General features: G+C 38.8%; 1 protein-coding gene across 1 annotated transcript in view; it reads right to left on the bottom strand.

Moving 5' to 3' along the window:
• The window catches only part of MLIP (muscular LMNA interacting protein), an 82,409-nt gene that overhangs the window by 29,243 nt on the left and 33,372 nt on the right, over positions 1-19,794 (bottom strand). Inside the window, exons 3-5 of the mRNA XM_026034298.1 lie at positions 18,442-18,780; positions 11,131-12,756; positions 5,636-5,707 (exon numbers count right to left, since the gene is read on the bottom strand). Of these exons, the coding sequence (XP_025890083.1) occupies positions 5,636-5,707; positions 11,131-12,756; positions 18,442-18,780 (2,037 nt within the window). The remainder of the gene's footprint in view (positions 1-5,635; positions 5,708-11,130; positions 12,757-18,441; positions 18,781-19,794) is intronic.

The raw sequence follows: 19,794 nt of genomic DNA on the forward strand, positions 1-19,794 counted from the left end.
GGTGCCTGAAGCTGGGCTGCAGAGGAGGAACTGGCAAGCCCCTGCCATTTTTGTTCAACACATCRTGTTTTTCTGAAATTTCGTTCTATTAGTTATATGCAAAAATAAATGATAATAAGAACAACAACAACAAAAAAAAGAGTATTCCAGGAACACTGTACTTTCTCAGGCATGTGGGATTCTGTGGCAGCAAACTAATCTCAGTGTGGTGCGTATCAGGGCTGCCAATCACAGAGGGCATACACAGAGCTGAACAGAAAATTGCAGAATCCTTAACAAAAGCAAAATAAGCATGCAATGAAGTAGTTCTTTTTGAATGTAATTTTACTGAGTACAGTTATTTTCCTCCWTTTCTTGACCAGCTATTGACAGCACACCTCTAGGTATTCATAACTGGAAAGGCAGTGATAGTTTATCTTTGTTATTATTTTTAATATTACCCACAAGTAATTATGCCATCATAGAGGCACATTTATGGAACATCATGTTTTATATCAGAGAATGTAGTAAGAAAAAATTAAGAGGTAGTTTCTTCCCAAATGCATTTCTTCCCTCCCCTCCAGCTCTAGAGAAACCTGTGGCCATTAGAGTAGATATAATTCAAAAGACAAAGTTAAAGAATGCTGTAGGTCCTTAAAATCATTTCCGACATACATAAATCAATTTTATGTATGTCCTGAGACAGAAGATGAAGAGATTATTAATTTCTTTCTCATCTTAGCTATCTCACTGCTGCTGTCTAGCAAAATTCATAGGTCAGTGGATGGATCTGTAGAAGAGGACATTATGGAAGGCTCAATGCTACACTGGAGTATTTTGTCCCTAATTAAGATTTAATAAAATCCTCTTGGAAAACATAAAATGGCATTGTAAAATGTAAAATGAAGTGGAAGAGTCATTCCAGTTCTTATTAGGGCCACAATTCTTATATGAGATAATAAGTCTGACTGTGAATGAGAACAAAGAAACTATTTTACTAAGAAATTTTAAGCAGTCACACATTCAGAATGGAGAATTTGCTAAGCTTTTCAAAAAAAAAAAAAAAGAAAGAAAAACAGTAGTGAATATAATAAATTAATCATTGAGAGAAAAAGAAAAACCTTTTCATATTTGCTTCACCAAAACAATGGCAAAGGCTGAACACATTTGAAGATAGAAGCAATTAACCAGAAGCTACTAAGCAGTCTTTCTGTAAGAGTTATAGCCACATACACAAGTCTGTGTTAAGAACTAAGACTTTCTGGAGCTTGGGTATTTTAAGTACAAAATATCCATTGCTTTCAGTTGGAATTGGTATATCTTTTGAAGCCTACATTTGCAAAAGAACTCAGGTAAGTGCAGCAACAAGTTTCTGAGTTCAGTAGTTCCTCTGAAATGCTACCGTGATACACTGGCCATCCAAGAAAAACTTACAGTGTTCTTTTCCTTTTTAGAACCTTTGAGAGAGATTCGGAAGTGATCCATTTGGTTTCTTTCACTGTGTTTTATCTCTTATTTTCTTTGGGAACAGTCTAAGCCCTCCAAACAAAGAGAAGAAATAGAACTAGATTTCAGGCATAATTAGTRCCTCTACAAGAAATGGTTATGTTGGAACAGCTACATGCTGGGAGCTTTAAAAGGCAACTCAATATTTTTTCCAAAAGTGCATCCTTTTTACAGTAACACATAGAGAAAAATATAATATAAAGAAAAGCACTACTGGCATTTCTGAATTCATTGCTGGATTTATACAACAATCACAGAAACACAGAATCACAGAATCACAGAATCACAGAATCACAGAATCACAGAATGGTTGAGACTGGAAGGGACCCATAATATTATGATTAATTTAGAGTATTAGTGTTATTGGTAGTGCAGCTGATTAGTGCTATCAACAGTACTTTGCTCCTTCTGCTGACAGTCTTATAACACCAAAAACAGAACATTCCTGTTTACACATTCTTTTTTTTTTTATGTATGAAAAAGCAATAGTTGGACCACAATTTAAAATAATACTGTTATTTAGAGAATAAAATGTATTTATGACAGAATTTAAATGTGCAGATGAAATAGACTCTTGCTGAACTATTGATTTTATCCTTGCAAAAGGTAATTTTGGGGATGTGATGCATCCATGCCATTGACATCAGTGATGACCATAATGCCTCCTCCTCCTCCTTCCTCCAAGCTTTTTGATTGCTAAAGCTCTATCAGACCAGAGATATGACTGGTAAAAGATCTGAACAGAGTCTGCAATATTTTGGTAAAATAATGAAAGGTTTTGACAAAATGTAGAAAAATATGTGAGTTTTCCATTCATCAGTGAAGCACATCAATCATAGGAAAAATAATAACGAAAGGTGGATCTGCCACATCTTCCTTCTTACTGTGTGACTCACAAAAACCCTTTGCTGGGCAGAGCATAGAAAGTTTTTCTGTCTTATTTCTCTTGCATGTTTTTCCCATCAAAATGTTTTCCCAAGCCCTCAGCACATGAAAAAATTACTTCTGTGAACTTTGCTTACCGTCAGTTCCCTTAACTATTCCTCAAAGGTCATGGGAAATTCTACTGAAAAAAAAAACCTGACAACTTTTCCTCTTATGAACTATTTAATATTAAAAGCTACTACACCTTTATAAGAAAGAGGGAGTTTAGAGCTTGCTCCTACATTGGCAAGCTCTGAGATTGTTGCAGATGAACGACGTACAACTAAAGTCATCTAGGACTCCCCAAATGATTGCCTTTCCTTCTTACTACTAGGCTTTGCTCTCAAGACTCCAGTATGCAAGAAATTCACAAATTCACAAAAATCCTGCAAGAAATTCACATGCACACAAGAAGTAATTGAGGAAGAAATCAATCTATTATCAAAATATTCTTTACAAAATGTTATCAGAAAATGCATTTCACTCTTTTTTGGTGAAAAATAATTCATTTTTCACAAAAATAATTCATTTTTCTTCTGCATAAGGAGRAAAATGCATTTCAGATCCTCTGCAGTTTTGATGAAGAAAGTACACCAAACTGGCATCCAGTCTTCTGTTTAGATAACGAGATGCAGTTCCTAGGTCTTTGAAGCTTTTATGGAAGTGTAAAGTCATCTGGCAAGACTGTTTGAGACTGACTTGAAGTTAACCAAATGGTAATTTGGCAAGGGAAAAGATGAAGCCCAGCCACAGAGAAACAAAATCAATGATGCGACTTATTTCTTCATTAAGATGTCTTTTTTTCTTCATTTTATATAAACCTGAAATCACAATAATCTATTTGTTCTTAATTAATAAATTCAAGCCTGATYAGCCAATACTGCTTTCACTTGACTCCTCCACCCACAGCTAGTTATACCTAATGCTTTTAGGAGCCTTAGTATGCCTGGGGTGGGTCTAGGCTGTGAGTCAAGYGTATCTTGTGGCACACGGTGTCATCCTGATTTTACCACAGTCTAAATCTGGATGATCTTTGAGCAGACCATCAAATCCCCACCACTGCATGCCCAGGTTTCCTTAACATCTAGGTGAGAAGATAGGTGGGATGACAGATSGGACAAGGGTGGCAATATCTGGTTCTCCTGCAGAGTCCTCACATTCATTGCTCAGAAAGATCTTTTTATTTGTAATACTTCCAAGGCATACAGTGGAATTTTGAGATTACACCTTAAAATTGACATAATTCTGAAGAAAAAGCAGGAGCTAGTTAGGGGACCATATACTTACAGTTAAGAATTTATATCAGTTCCATGAAATAGATCCTTCATCATTATCCATTTAGAATGAAAGATATTTCTACAGACATTTGATAGAGACATTCCCTAAATGATATTACATTTGAAAAAAAAAGGAAATAATACCTCATTAGGCCTGGAATTTTAAATGTTTTTTATTTTACATAGATATATATAAATCTATATATGAAACATTAAAGAGTGAATGCCAGTAGGGGGGTGACTCACTGATTCAACACTACCAAGCTTCAAAGGCTCCATAATGTCACGTAGTCTGACCCTTTTTTATAAACCAGAGAACTACCTGKAATTACTGTCCAAAGTGGCAGAAAAGTGTTCTGTCTTGATTTTTCAAGGTTTGTGACATGGAGCTCATTTCAGTCTTAAAAAAATAATGCTTAATTAATACTTCCTGGTTATTTTTGTTTTGTTTCGCTTTGTTTTTGTTGTTTTTTGTGTGGGTTTTTTTTTTTTTTTTTACTTTATTCCCTGATTAAAATTTTTCATATTCTTCTTCTAGTAAGAGATCCTATTGCCTTCAGGGCTGAAGTATTCATTATCATAATCTTATCCTGTGGCCTGAGAGCATAGTTAGCCAAAATCAGCCTTTTAGCTACACTTCAAGATCCTCTTCACCCACAAAAACTATTYAATCTTTTCAAGGACAGATTTCCAGGACAGAATTTCCTAACCTGTGAGCATAGCCTAATTTCTTTCTGACATTGCATGAACAAATAGGTTACTCTCATTTATTGATCAAAGGCATAATATTTCTCAAGGGAAATGCACRATTTCTGCTCTGTGCGTAAGAGATGCATGTCCATTTATGCTGGCTTTAAGAAAGCCTTGAAGTCTCTTTATTAAAGGGAACACATCTGAAAAAAAATCACAATTTATTATGGCTTAACCAAATTGGATAGATAAGATTTTGGATGTCAGTTTTCTATCATGTGATTTAATTCATACTGCAAAAGTATTGTCATCCTGACCTTGCACATTAGAGTTCTGATCTTTTCTCAATACAAGTCAAGTTAATATTATTATATTAATTAATTCATAGGGCTGGTCACGAGTAACAATTAGAAACCACTTCTTCCACTTAAGCAGTAGGAAAGCACTGACTTCTGAGAATGTGCTTTTCCAGTTCAGCTGCATAATAGCAGCATAATATTCCTAACCATGCAATTCAGTAATATCTGTGCATTGCAGAACTGCCTTCCTTCCTAAAAGAAAGATAGTTAAAAACTTCTTCTCTGAATAGCCTTTATCCCCAAATTACATAGTAATATATCATTACTTATGTAATGATACATAAGTTAAAAACATGTCATCTGGAATCTCTCTCTCTCTCTCTGATCCAATGTTTGCACAAAATTTCAGCAACTCAACTACTGTCATTCAGCTATGGTATGGCAKGAGTTCCTTCCCAGTTCTCTCCCGTCATGCCTGAACAGAATACTTGGATAAAGCTTAGTATAATGGAGCTTGTTTGTGCCCTTGATAGCCCAACTCTTCCTTTAAGAGCCATTCTATAAAGATAAATCAGCTAACTCAATTGGATTAGTTTAGGAGTGGTCTAATTAGCTGTCAGTGTGAATCAACAGATTAATCCATCGTCTTCAAGATGAGAGAGAGAGAAGGAAAGGGTTGTACACCAGAATTACCCCAGTCTCCCATGGCATTACCATAAATGTTCCTTTGGGAGAGAATTTTACTGACTTTTTGAAATAGAAATCCATATTAGTGAAGACTATGATGTCCAATAAAAATGCTTGACCTTAAAAAATCATTCACATTATAATTCTGAGCAGTTCGCTTGCAGAGTTTGTGTTCCACAATACCCCCAGCAGAAGCATCAGAATATGTACATAAAGAAGTCGAACAGTCTCAAATATGTAATGTAATTTCCATGTCTTCAAGCAAACACTAACCTTCTGTTCCATTAGTAATGTGTTTGTAGGGATTGCTGCAAATGCCTTGTAGCTTGTCTTGATCTTGTACTGCTAAAAGGGGTAAACCAGAAAGTGGGAAAAGAAGTAAAAAAGGACAGAAGAGGCAGAGGGAGAGACAGAAGAAAGGGGAAGGTATGACAGAATGAAAGACGATTGTAATTGTCTCACAAGCATCTTGCAATGATATAATGTTTACAGATTACTTGGAAAGGTTATATTAACCTAATGTTTCTGTTCAGATTTTAAAGGCCTATTACACACAACTTTTGTATTTAGAAATGAAGTGAAATCTTTGTACCATTTTTTTTCATAGATTTTGACTGCTTTCTACTATTATCCTTGAAGGAAAATCAGGATAGGCTATAGGGTTTTCCTAAGTGTGCTCATGATTTGAAATGATAACACAAAGCTGCTTCTGGTAGTACCTGCACCTTGAACTGCTGCAATACCAGGTGTCCCTGAGATGCTGAAATCAGAGGCTTTTCTGCAGCTAGCTTAGAGAAACTGATTCAGATCTTTATTTTCTGACTTACTTATATTAGTGGAAAGATCATTTAAGTCATAGGGTACTGCCTTTTACCTCCTGAATAAGTAAATCTACTACAGAAATATTTCAAGACAGCTATAGAAACTTTTATAGTGCAACAGCTGTCCAGAGCTGACAAGTTGCGCCATATAAAGTATATGTTTTGGGATGCAAAAAATCTGAGATCAGGTTAAAACATTAATAATTTTAAACAATTTACATTTCAGACTATATTACTTTGCCCAGCGATTTCTAACTCTACTTTACAAACTCTACTTTTTCTAACTTTCTAACTCTACTTTTTTATGATTTCTAACTATACTTTTCTCCTTTGCAATCATAGGTTATAAATTCAGTTTAAGTGAGCACTGAGATATTTCTAGACTCTTAATCACATGACGGCTGGAAATCTTTCTCTTGTAAACAGTTAAATATGTATTTGTAAGATGTTTTAACTTTTATGCAATATCCCAGTGAAAAACTTTGGTTTTGGACTATTCTAATGTTAATCATACTGGTTTAGGAACTAAACAAAGACATTAAWCTATTAAAATGTAAGGGTTAATATTCTGCTTCAATTTACCTTAGCACTTCCATGTACTGTAGAACCTGCAAGCAATGTGCAGTTCTCAAAATAAAGATAATTTAAAATTAATGGAAAATAATTAATTAAATAATTCTTTTATAGGAATTCATTTCTTGACATGCTATTTTGCCATTCTTGAAATGATTAGCATCAATAATTTAGTTTTCTTTACTTTGGTATTTATTAACCTGAATCTGGTTACATTCACATGGCAATCAATAGAAAAATGTTCACTATTGCAAAAAGCGGAAGATTAGTCCCTTTTAAATCTTGTTCAAACTGTCTTTGTGGATTGGCACTGATTTTTGGAACCACAGGGGCACATGCAATTAAACGGAAACTGTATTCCTTTCATCTCTTTCGGCAGCCTAAGTACTGGCACATAAGTATAATCAATACTCATAAATCATAGAATCATAGAATAATAGAATCATTAAGGTTGGAAGGGACCTTTAGAGATTATCTAGTCCAACTCCCCTGCACCYCGGGGTCACCCAGAACAGGGGGCACAGGGCTGCGTCCAAGCGGGTTTAGAAGATCTCTAGAGAAGGAGACTCCACAGCCTCCCTGGGCAGCCTGTGCCAGGGCTCTGTCACCCTCACTGTTAAGAAAATTTCCTTCAAATTCCTATGGAACTTTTGGTGCTTTCCTCCAGTTCTATCGCTGGCCACCACTGAAAAGAGGCCGCCCCMTCCTCCTCACTGTCTCCCTTGAGGTATTTGTAGACACTGATCAGGTCCCCCCTCAGCCTYCTCTTCTCCAGGCTGAACAGGCCCAGCTCTCTCAGCCTTTGCTCATATGGCAGATGTTCCAGGCCTCTGATCATCCTCGTAGCCCTGCGCTGGACTCTCTCCAGCAGCTCCACATCCCTCTTGTACTGGGGAGCCCAGCACTGCACACAGTGCTCCAGATGTGGCCTCACCAGGCTAAGTAGAGGGGCAGGACCTCTCTTGACCRGCTGCAGACACTCTTCTTAATGCACCCCAGGATCCCGTTAGTTTTCTTGGCCACGAGGACACTTGTGGCCACCATGAGGCCGAGGTCCAGAGCTGCTCTCCAGGTCAGTCCCCAGCCGGTACTATTGTCTGGGGTTATTCCTTCCCAAGTGCAGGAAATAATAAAATACTCATAAATACCAATAAAACTCAAAACCTGCAATTCTATCCATAATAAAGACATTACTTAGTTAGCCGTTGAAGCTATTCTTTAATAATGCAGATATGCTGCATGTAATGTTAAAGCACTGTACTTTTCAGGACCCAGGAGCCAATCACCCATGTGTTCTTCAATGCCTAAATATACTGATTAATCTGGTTCCTAGGAATACAGCAGYATTTTTAAAGGTCCACAGAAAGTCATATCTGCTGACCTGCACTATGGCACAAACAGCAAAAAGCAACTCGACAGCTAAATCTGGGGCAAATATCAAGCTGGGGAGTTGTTGCAAAAAATGTCCTATTTGCTGTGCTCAAATGAGCATTAATGACACCCACAGGGCATTTGTACTGAGTGTTAGACACAGACCTATAAAGGCTTAAAAGCAGCAACCAACCATGCCAGTGTTGAGCTCCTCATGACTAATCTTTCCTGCTTTGTGGTAGGTTTAGCAGCTGTGCTGAGCTGTTGCTACAATTAGTTTGTTCACAAGCTAGTTTGAGCAGCTCTGTATGCACTCCTGTGTTAAAGTTAATGGGAAAAATCAAATAATATATAGGAATGAATTCCCATTTTTTTAAAGTGCAACACTGATAAACATAAATGTCCTAAAATATAAAGCATCTGAAAGTATATGTATTTACATATATACACAGATACAAATACTTATATAAGTTCATAGGCTATTCTTTAGTTTCCATGACCTTGCACAGGTTTAGACATCCATATATAAAAGCTCTCCATGAAAGAATCCTTTTTGCAAGCCATGTGAAAACATAATTGCTTTGACATTGTGCTAAGGATACAGTTATGTGAATGTTGAAATGTACATTCAATGTCAAAACTGTGGTTTGAAAGATTCTGATTTAATAGGTGCCTTTTTAATGTTGCCTCAACAGTAGTTGAAGCAGTACTAAGGTTGTAAAATTACACATGCAAAAGTCAAGCATTTTTAGATGTTAAACTTTTCCCTTGACATTCGCTTGGCAACACTGTGCACACAAAGATTTTGTCAAGCATCAACAGCCATCTGATGGAGCAACTGGCTCCTCATCTAGGAATATACTGAGATTTGTGATTGCAGAGTAAGCAGAGGGTCTGATAAAATTAACAAATGAGCAAAACAGAAGTCTGTTGCACTCTTTCATAAACTATGCATGCAAACAAATGAGAGCAGAAGGAAAGGGGAGTGTTGACTGCATGCTGTTAAAAACTATATCATCTCACAGCCTCATATTTTAAAGCCAAAAGGGACCTGCAGTGACCTATCCTGACTGCATTTGATTTAAAGGTTTCAGATCTTTTACATCCCCAATAAGCTTTGGCTATATGATTAAAAATTGCACCAGATGGACATTTCAGGTCTATTAAACTACTGAATGTTCTCCCAATCTCAAAGGGATAGTGGGTTTCAGTGTCACCAAAGAGCACAACTAGCAGGAAAACTGACAGGAGAGAGGGCAGAAAGGGAGTCTCTGCAAAAATAAATGTAAGCAGTCTATGTGTGTGTTATGTGTCACAGCTGGAGCTGGAGTAATTCAGACCTTCCTTCACCAGAGTCTGGCAGTGCACCATGCATTGACTGTGGCAGAAAATGCAGCTACCCTTTGCACACTGCAGGCTCAATTGTCTGTCAACTGCCTCACAATTTTGTCTCAGAGACTTTTTTTTTCCTTGGAATTTCTACAATTTCACTTTTCTTTTTATTTCATTGAGTAATACTGACAGGGTGTAGTGACACGGTGCAGCTGCGCGTGGTACAATGGTTCCCTTTGCATTGTTTATTTTATTTTAAAGAACCATTTTTGACAACTGCTGCTTTGTACTGATTTAAGCCTCTCATTTTCAATTAACATTTTCCAAGCACTTCAAGTCACCCCTACCATGACAAAGCTGTTAGGAACACATCTGACACAACTTGATCTGGCAGACCAGGCTGTACATTTGTGCTGTTACCAAATAAATCAATAATCTATGATAGGCTTTCTGTGCTGGGTAGCGCGCCCTGTCTGCCAGAGGAAAGTTCAGATATTAGCAAGAGGAAACATAAAGGGAGCAGAGGYAAGACAGAGGAAGCTGGAAGGCTTCTGCAGCTTGGCTGTCTTCTGCCGCCATGCCCTCCTTCATGGACAGAAGTTCCTCCTGCTTTCAGAGACCTATCTATCTAATGCGTATTTTTACCTGCTTCCCTTTCCTTCCCCTGCACATTCCAGAATTTTATCTTTACATTTAAAACATGGCTGGAGCCCAGGCCCTCCTGTAGCCGTTGCCATCATTGCTTATTCTCACCCAGCTGGGACCCCATTCCTTGTGGATGACAAGCAGCAGGAGCGTGGCTCATTCACCAAGTGTGAGACGTTTGTATTTGCAGTAGCACATGTCATTGGAAGCTTGTGGTTTGGGCTGTTTTTTTTTTTTTGCTTTCTGCCTAGCACAGTATGAGAGCAGCACTGAAGCAAGTCAGTACTTGGCTGCCAAGCTAGGGTAAGATCAGGCAGAAGGGGGGCAGCCACGTGGCCGGAGCAGGGTGGCTGAGAGCTCAGAGCTTYGCCAGCGATGCCTCAACCACCTCCCACAGCAGGATACAAAACCAGGGGATGCAAAAGCTGAGTATGCAAAGCAGAGCACCTGATGCGGCTGAGCTTGGCACTGAGAGAGGAAGAACTGATGAGAGGTCCCATTTGAGCCACCTTCAGGGCAGGGGACATCACTGAGAACAGGCTGGGGTTGCCACTACGGCTGATATCATAGCAGCCAGTTTAAGTAGATCAGCTGCTTCTAACTCAGCCCTGCTCCTAAAAAATCACCATATTTTCACTATTTCCAGTGGGAATGCATTACCTTGGGGAGTACAGAAAATGTTTTATGGTTTTCTTTTTGGCATATTGTTGTATTAGGTGAGCTTCAAAAATAATAAAGTGCATGAAATGCATTTAAAGCCAGTAGACATAAATCTGTCTACACTAATATCTCCTTACCCTGACTAACAATGTATTTTATTTTTATGCTAAATCATCCCTATCATTTCTCTTCCGTAATGCAGAACATGTTGCTAGCAATTCAGTACAGTGGCATTTAAACTCTTGATGGTTCCTTTTTTAAAATTTTTGCCTAGCTCATTCATTTTTCTATTATTGTGCAATATGGGTGTCATTTTTTCTCATGGAGACAAAGCACTATTAGAAAATAAGCATGCACTAAGAGTACCTTGGGTTTGATGTTCTCATTGTCAGAAGGCAGGGAAAAGGATTGTGGTGAAGTCAGCTCTCTGGGTCTTGATAGCAGTGTGCATGGTGAGTTGTCTGAGACAGGAGACCTGCACTTTAGTACTGGTGAGGTGACAGACTGCTTGGGACTTGGAGAGTAGGAATTAGATCTATAATTTGTGCGTCTTGATGAGGAAGTAAGCTGCAGTGGCTGGGAATGAATACTATAACTCTGAGGAAAAGGTGAGGCAGTATCAGGCTGAGAGGAGGATGAATGCTTTGAGATATTTAAAGAGGTAGGAGAGGAGGCACTCAGCTCTTGATTAGACCTGTGGGATGAATTTGATTTAGATCTGGAAGTCGAAGGTGAAAGACTTGGGGAGGGAGATGAGTCCTTCTCCAGAGTGGGAGAGACCATGCCATTCTGACCAGGAGAAACAAGTAGAGGATACGACTGGCAGGTAAAGATGGGTGAGTAAGTGTGCACCCTCTGCGACTTCTGAGGTCCTTGGGATGTGGAGAGCGGATAAAGCATCTCTTCTGGAGGACAGGGAGATGAGTGTTTCAGGGCACGAGGAGACATGGCAGAGGCAGACAGCATAGGCTGTAAACGTAGAGATGCAGTTGATTTTCTGTGGGAAACAACAGGGGATGACAGAGGACTTAACGAGTCTGGAGAAGGCATTTTGTGGGAAAGGTGCTTTTTTGGGGATGATGACTTAGCCCGAGGGGTTGCGTGAGGTTGGGAGGATAAGGACACATGGCGAGAGAATCCCGAAAGCCAGCTCTCCTCCCTGCTTGGAGAACCAGGCCCAATAGAAGGACTTGAGACATATTTCTTTGGGGTTGGTGGAGTTGTTTTGAACTTCTGATCTATTGCGAGTGTTGAAGAACCAAGGGAGCCAGGAGAAAATGTAGGGCAGGAAGCAGGGGAGAGTGGTCTTTGCTGAGAAGAGCCCGACCTCAAAATAGCTGTTAAGAGAGTCAGCCTGGTTGGCAGAGGGGGTTTAACTCCTGATTTTACTGGATTTCCTCTAGATGACATTTGTGTGCACGATTCGCTCACACTAGCTATGGTTGAAGTGGAACCATAAAGAGAGGGTGGGGACAAAGGTTTAGGGCTAGGGGATAATGAATGTGTTATTATGTGTACAGGGATGGGACTCAAAGCATTCAATCTTTTGGAAGATCTGGGAGATAAAGGCTGAGCAGACGATGCTTGAATTTCAGCTGAATATGGAAGACCTGAGGAGGGACTTGGACTTTTTAATGGRACTGAGGACTTGGTGAATTCCCTTGTTTCATAAATACAGGCAGAGGTAGAGAGACTTGGTGTTTGTAGGTTATTATATAACTGAGAACTGGAGTAACAACTGTTTAATGCAGAAGTGGATATATTAGACATGGAAGGAGGTGGGCTACGGAAAGCAGACTGAAAGTAGAGAGATGAATCTTGTTTAGAAGACTCGGTTGGTGACTGCCAGCTCYTATGGGAGTCTTCCAGTGAAGAGGCTTCATTCAGGTTAACCGTGTCACCACACACTACTTTCGGATTAGTTGGAGAAATTAAGTGGAGAGCAGGCGTTTTAGAGGAAAGATGATCAGAGGTAGAAAGAGTAGAAACTAACTGGAGAAAAAAGAAAAACAAAAATGTTAGCATAGATGGACTCTGTGGAACTGTTAAGCATGCCACATCTCACTTCTGTGGCCATGCACATGAAGTATTCATTAGTACTGTTCTGTGTGCTGAAATCAAAGGGCTGTCTCAAGCTAAGTGATACAGCCTAATGGATAACTCTYTCATGGGAGGTGACAGAGCACAACCAAGTTTTGGGTCACTTTATTTTAACAAGATTTTTGTTTACATGATAGGAGCAGGGTTCAAGGCTGCTGTATTTTTTATTTTCAGTGAMAAACAAGACAGCCATGCCATCAGTGTCCCAAACTCCAACACCACTTATATTGTGTGAACATAGCTTCAGTTAGGTACTATCATCCCATTTCACTGTACCCGCTCAGCAGAAAGTAGCCCTTCTGTAAATGAGATTCAAGTGCTCATTTTCTTATTCAGTAAACAACACCTTCTGCAGCACTGTGATATCAGAATGAGAAATTTTCTCAGAAACTGCTTAAATCAGAAAATGCAGTTTGCTTCTCATTCTTCTTGTCATTTATAGAACAATGTGACAATTTAAAGGCAAATAAGAGCCTTTGTCCCCTTCCCGCTGTCTTACAGTACAATAATAAAACAGTAATTAGCTCTTTCATGAGTGCCTTTTTTCTTACATTTGCCCTAATTAGGATTTGGCAAAACTAATTAGAGTATGCAATTATATTATCAACTCTTGCATAGTTTTATACTTTTGAAGAAAGCAATTATTTCAAAATATTCCAAGTTATTATAATACAAAGGTTAAAAACTAAGGAATATACAATTTGAATAAAGTATATCAATGTGAAATAGTGTGCTAGGTTGAACTTTAAAAATTGAGAATCTACAAATTATTAGCCAGCTTTTGACTGAGCAATCTGAAAGCAGGGAAATTGACTCTATTCCCTACAAACTTCATGTGAACAGAAAAGTATCTATTATCCAACACCCTGAAATGACACTCTGTAAAACATTMTCATAATATCCAGTCTTCACATACATGACTTGCATATGGTTTTGGCTTAAGTAATAAATCCTGATTTWTACACATAAGAATCTGCTTCAAGAGAATGAAGAATTACTATAACTTGATATCAGCATGTCACAAAACAGAAACAAGTACCAAACATATTTATAATTCTCAAGTGACAGTGAAAACATGCTGGAAGAAGCTGTGACAAGACAAGACATCCAGGTTTTTAAGGACTAAAGGGAACCCAAAAGCTTAAGTTAAAGGAAACGCTAAATATGCACAGCAGAAACCTGTTAACCCTTGTAGCTTACAAGTGAGTTCTTGCTGATAAATGATACCATACAAATTGCAGCCCTTGTAAACTGAGGAGATGCTTTTATAAGACGCCATCAAAAATACCAAGGGATTGCCTTCACTTATTGCAGTAAAAGCCATTTAATCTTCCTCAATCTGTATCTCTGATAAGAAAYCTTAAACTTAAAGCATTAAGCTATACACAAGGCAACATTAAGGTTGTATAAAAATAAATGTGTGTATCATAATATATATTCTCCTAGACTGAAAAATTATCACTGTTGTTGAAAAAAATATGCTCATACAAAATAAAGAGAAATACTGGATATTATTTGAACGTAATAGACCGATATTTAACAACTACTGAAAAGCATTATTTGATATGTTGTGAAGTATAAAGTTATTGAACAAGTTAAAAAGGAGGAAGGTAATATTTCTGATAAATTGGAGCAGTCTGATGAATTTTAATAATGAGTGCTAGAAGCTCATCAACTACCAAAACAAAATTGGAGGAGGAAATCTCTGCATATGAAAATGGAATAGATAAATTTCCCATACAAAGGCAGTGGATTAAAAAAAAATGAGAATGAGTATCAATTTCCAGAATGAAAGGACAGAAGATGAATGGACTTATAACTTGATAAAACTTAATAAGAAAGATTTAATGGCAGCTAGGAATAGTTTCATGGTAGCAGATGATAACTATGCTCCTGGAAGAGCACACATTTTTCTGTAGTCTTTTTCTAATTTAAATACTATTCAACATTTATGTGCTGAACTAATTGGACTGTTATTCAAGTCTTCTAAAAACATTTTGCCACTATTTTGCAATGTTAACTACACGTGTGAGCAATCATTCTCTTATTTACAGAATCATAGCAATGTTGGTGTGAAGTGACTTCTAGGCTCATCTAGTCCAGCCTCCTACTCACAGCGATGCTATCCCTGATGACAGCCTGTCATGGTGGTGTCTAGCCAAGCCTTAGAAGCCCCTAAGGATGGTGGTCCTCCCACCCCTTGGGGCAACCTGGGAGGTCACTTACCAGAAACAAATCCTTGTTGCTCTGACACCTACTGAGGAAGCTTTTCCTAATGTCCAGCTAGGACTTCCCAAGCCTCAGTTCATGACCACTGCTATTTTGCCTACTACTTTGGAAAAGATTTGGGCTCTGCCATCTCTCCTTCCTTCAAGGCATTGCAGGCTAGATACCTCTTTAGCTACCTCTTTGCCACARTAAACAGCCCATCTCCCTCAGCCTTATCTCACAGATATCCCTGGCCATATTGGCAGCTTTGTGCTGGATCCTCAACAGTTCTTTGAACTGGGGAAAAGAAAGGCAGACCTGGCACATTATTGCAGATGGGAACTCACCCATGATGAGTAGATGGGATATAACATCTTCCCTTGATCTGCCAGTCAAAACTCTTCACAGATAGCAGTTTACTTCATTTGTGGTGACAACTYACTTCTGTTCACCTCCAGCCTCAACCACAACCCTCAAGTTCCTTTCAGCTTGTCTGTTGCACAGTCCATTACTTTCCAGCCTGTACAGATGCATGGGTGTTTTTGTGTGTCCAGGTGCAGAACTTAATACTTCTCACTGCTTACTTAATGAGTTCTGTTCACCCATTTCTCAGTGTCCCTCTCCTCTCATCCACTGATCCTCTCAATCACATCAGCCAACATTCTCAGCACCCTTGAATGAATCCCATCCAGTTCCATGAATCTGATTATGGCCAGCTTCTCTAAGTGTCCCCTAATCTGTTGCTCTCCCACTGCTGGTTGCCGCTCTTGGCTCCAAACTGATAAATGAGGAGGTGTGGAAACCAGCTTTGCAACAATCCCCATCCAAAAAAAAAAAAAAAAAAAAAAAAAAAAAAAAAGTAGCCACATTTTCCCTGAACTTCCTCTTAGTTTCTTTCTTCCACATTTTCTGCCTTAGCCAGGCAGTCTACAATATCCTCAGTATTATTTCTCCCTCTGTCTTGGCCTAGAGACTCTCAACAGAAATGTCTCCTCTTTCTAGCTGCAACTCCACACTGTCATGAAGTTCTAACACAAGGTGCAACTCCATTTCATCTACATCCCTGCTCATCCATCCTCTACCAACATCCTCTACCTCAGGCAATACATACATACTATCCCATGTCTTTTTAACTACCTCCATTACATTTACAAAAAATACTAGRCTTTTTAAAAGACTTTCATTTCCCAAATTCCTGCTTTTCTTCTTTGTATACCCATTTACCAGGTGTAAAGGGCCATCTCATAGGCATGGAAGGACACAGAAGATGCTCCTGAGATGGGCTGATAAAACAAGAAATGGGCTGGTGAAACAAGAAAAGTATGTAAAACTAGTAAAAGTAGATGCCTAGAAGGTAAAAATGTGTGTTGGAGAGGATCCAACTTGAAGAAGTCTATCCTGGTGCCTGTTATCCATGCTTTGGTCTCAGTAGAATTTGATTATAGAAGGGAAAAAATAAAGTATTTTCCCTACTTCAACCTGCAAATTGAGAGCCAGAGAGACAAGATGTTGGAGATTGGGGAACTCATAAACATCATCATAAAATATCTGAGCACAGCACTGTAAATCAGATTGAGCAGACCCAGTTATTATAGATGCCAGCCATAATTGTACATTTTTTACCAAACTACTGAGGTCTGTAGTAGTTTGTAGAGCTTGACTGATTTGTCTGGAAAAGTCAAACCAGATGACAGGCACTGGACAAAGAAATGTACTGATCACAGAATCACAGAATATTCAAGGTTGGAAGGGACCTCTAGAGATCATCTAGTCCAACCTCCCTGCTCATATTTCAATAAAGAGAAAGTCAGAAAAAGTAATAACTGAGAAAACATCGAATAAGAATCAGAACAACAATGATGAGCATAAAAGTGTCCTTACCTTGTGAATACACTTGAAGATATTTAGAAAATAAAGATAGAGCAAGTCCTAAGGATTTATGACTTACAAATTAAGGAGAGAGATACATCAGCTATACTGTATGCTACTTCACTTCACTTGCAGATGAATCATTATTAAATACATATTTTAATTCCTTGTTCAGTGCCATTGCATCTGTATTTTCTGTTATATAATCAAGAAAATCTCTGTTTACTTATCAAGTCAGCAAAAAGTTAAGATATGGCATATATAGATATATATATTTTGTTCTGTATGGTCTTAAAAAGAAATCCACCAAACTGTTACAGTGGCTTTTAAAAGCTTTTTTAAAAACCCAACTAAACCTTAAGAAAATTTTCATCCTGAAATCTCCAGAAGTAAATTTGTATTTTTCTGAGACTCTTTCAAAGCCTGCTTCTCCTAAATAGATATATTTCCACTTACTAAATTCTTACTGACTTTGTTGGGAGTTTGAAAGAATATATGAATATTTCATAATGTTGTGTAGCTGAGAACAGAGCATCTTTCTCATTCAGAATCTCCTAAATCAAAACTGGCACTGTGAATTTGATAAAAACATTGAGTAACACAAGCATTTGAGCACATGACAGAAAATCATATTCATTTTCAGAAACAAAGTAAATGTTCTTTGTTTTYCTTAAAATATCATTGCAGAATTGCATTTTCAGCTCCAGGGAAATTCCACCTAGGGCAAACAAAATGCCTGAATCTACTCCATGTGCGAAAGATTCTTCTATTTTGCTTAACAGAGAGTTTTTTTGACCATATGTGCACCCCAAGGAAAGGGTATCAATGCCCTCTCTAAAATGTGAGCGTTAGCTTTTTACACAGGTCATCAGACTCATACATCTTCTAAACGAAACATTTCTAAGATTGCTTTTTGAATTTTCTCTTCTAGGGAATTAAATCTGAGGTTGTATGTCCAATATAGATCAAAAAAATAAAATAGATTTTTCATCTTCGTTAGTCCTTTACACCTGTGCATAATCAGTGCTAACTAGCAGTTAAAATAATAGGATTTTGCAGCCTCTCTCTTCAGTCTAAAGGGCTGCACCTGGTGCTGAGAAAAATGCAGGCTTGGGAAGCCAAATTCTAATAATTCAGATCATTTTTAAGCTCCATTGATTTCAATGACCTAGGCCAATTTAGTCTAGCAAGGAATCTAACACCATCTGATTAACTCTCTGTCATGATAAGCTGCTCCAAAAGGAAAGAAAGAAAAATAGATCTGCATTACCTGTTCCATCTATACATCAGAGCTATAGATGTCATAAGGGCAGAGTGTATTCTGTTTTATACTGAAGAACTGACTAATTAAAATGCTAATTAAAAAAGAATATCTGCTTTAGAAAGCAAAAAAAAAAAAAAAAAAACCTTTAGAAATTTGCTTTTGAAAGTGACACAGTGTCCATAGCCTGAAAACTTTGGTGAGGAAAGGTTAGCTGTGGAGTTGAAGGAATAGGTTACCTGCTGTTTGTGGTGCTGGCCAGTGCTGTGGGAAGCACTTGACCCGTGTAGATCCCCAGGAGTTCTTCTGGCCTCGCCACCAGCAGACACGTGGGACGGAGCCAGCAGTCGAGCACTGACGGGCCCGTAGCCATTGGGAGCCTGCTGAGCACTGTGTGAGGCAGCAGATACTTCATCTTCCTCTCCAGAGTCTGTAATCAGGATAAACTCGGCCTTAAAGAGATCATTCTCCTGCATTTCTGCTTTGTTTGAGTTGCCGCTTGGGGGCTGGAGAACGCTGTGGGCACTGTCTTGCCTGGCTCTACTCTTCAAGGCCGGTTCTTCAGCAGCTGTGTTTGACTGCAAAAGATGTAAGGAGAGATATCTATATCAGCTGCATTTCTCATGAACACAGGAGTAATTTTAGCTTGCAGAGGTGGCTGACACRAACAGTGCAGAGGGCTTCTTCCAGGCCCTCTGTCCCTCCTGGGAAGCCAATGCAGTGGGTTTGTTTCAGAGGGATCCTACGTTCACTGCAGCAGCAGGAGGCTTGGAGCAAAACGATAGCCTGAATCTGGGGCTGGAGCTGAAAGAGGGGTGCAATCAAGCCGAAGGAGCTGTCAGACCCAACTACACGACACGATGGGAAGGAACCCGCACTGTGGGATCCACGGAGGCAGACAATACTCCTCAGAGGAGTCTGACGGAAAAATCTGGGGCAAAACCTATACATATTAATGAAGAAACAAAGGCCTGGGAGACAAGGCATTCTCTGCAAAGGGCAAACAAAGAATCTGAGGTCAGGGAGCGTTACTGTATGCTTAAGAGCAAGCACTGCAGCACAAACCATGGTTGTTCTACTTATTCTTTGTGCTTTCSCTCACCAGCATGGAACTTCCCAAGTATACTTGGAATAAGAGCAGGAATAGTGCAAGCTTGGCATCATCAAATCATCTGTTATTGAATCTGTCAGGGCAAATAATATTTCTCCTGAAGGGGGTAATGGAGCTAAGGAAATGGTACTGCCGAAGAAATCCTGTAGATGGGGCTCGTGTTGGCATCCTGCTTGAAGAACATATCATGAGGACAAATTTCTATTGACAGGCCCAGGAATTCCTGAAATTTTGTTCTATTTGAAAAAATATAAACAGATAAATAAATAAATAAATACCCTGGTATATAAAGGTAGATACCCCAAGGGTAGGTTTTGGGGAGAATTATTTGCATTAGCTGTTGTGGTGCATTTTTTATTGCTCATGTTTTGTTTTTGTTTTCATTTGTTTGTTTTTTGAAATATTGGCCATGCATAGACAGCTTAAAAAAGAGAGCCAAAGATACTCTCGGGTCTCAGTACTGCACTTCATGTTCAGCAAG

Source organism: Nothoprocta perdicaria, unplaced genomic scaffold, assembly GCF_003342845.1.
Source record: "Nothoprocta perdicaria isolate Ctin4 unplaced genomic scaffold, notPer1 scaffold_141, whole genome shotgun sequence".
NCBI classification, from domain to species: domain Eukaryota; kingdom Metazoa; phylum Chordata; class Aves; order Tinamiformes; family Tinamidae; genus Nothoprocta; species Nothoprocta perdicaria.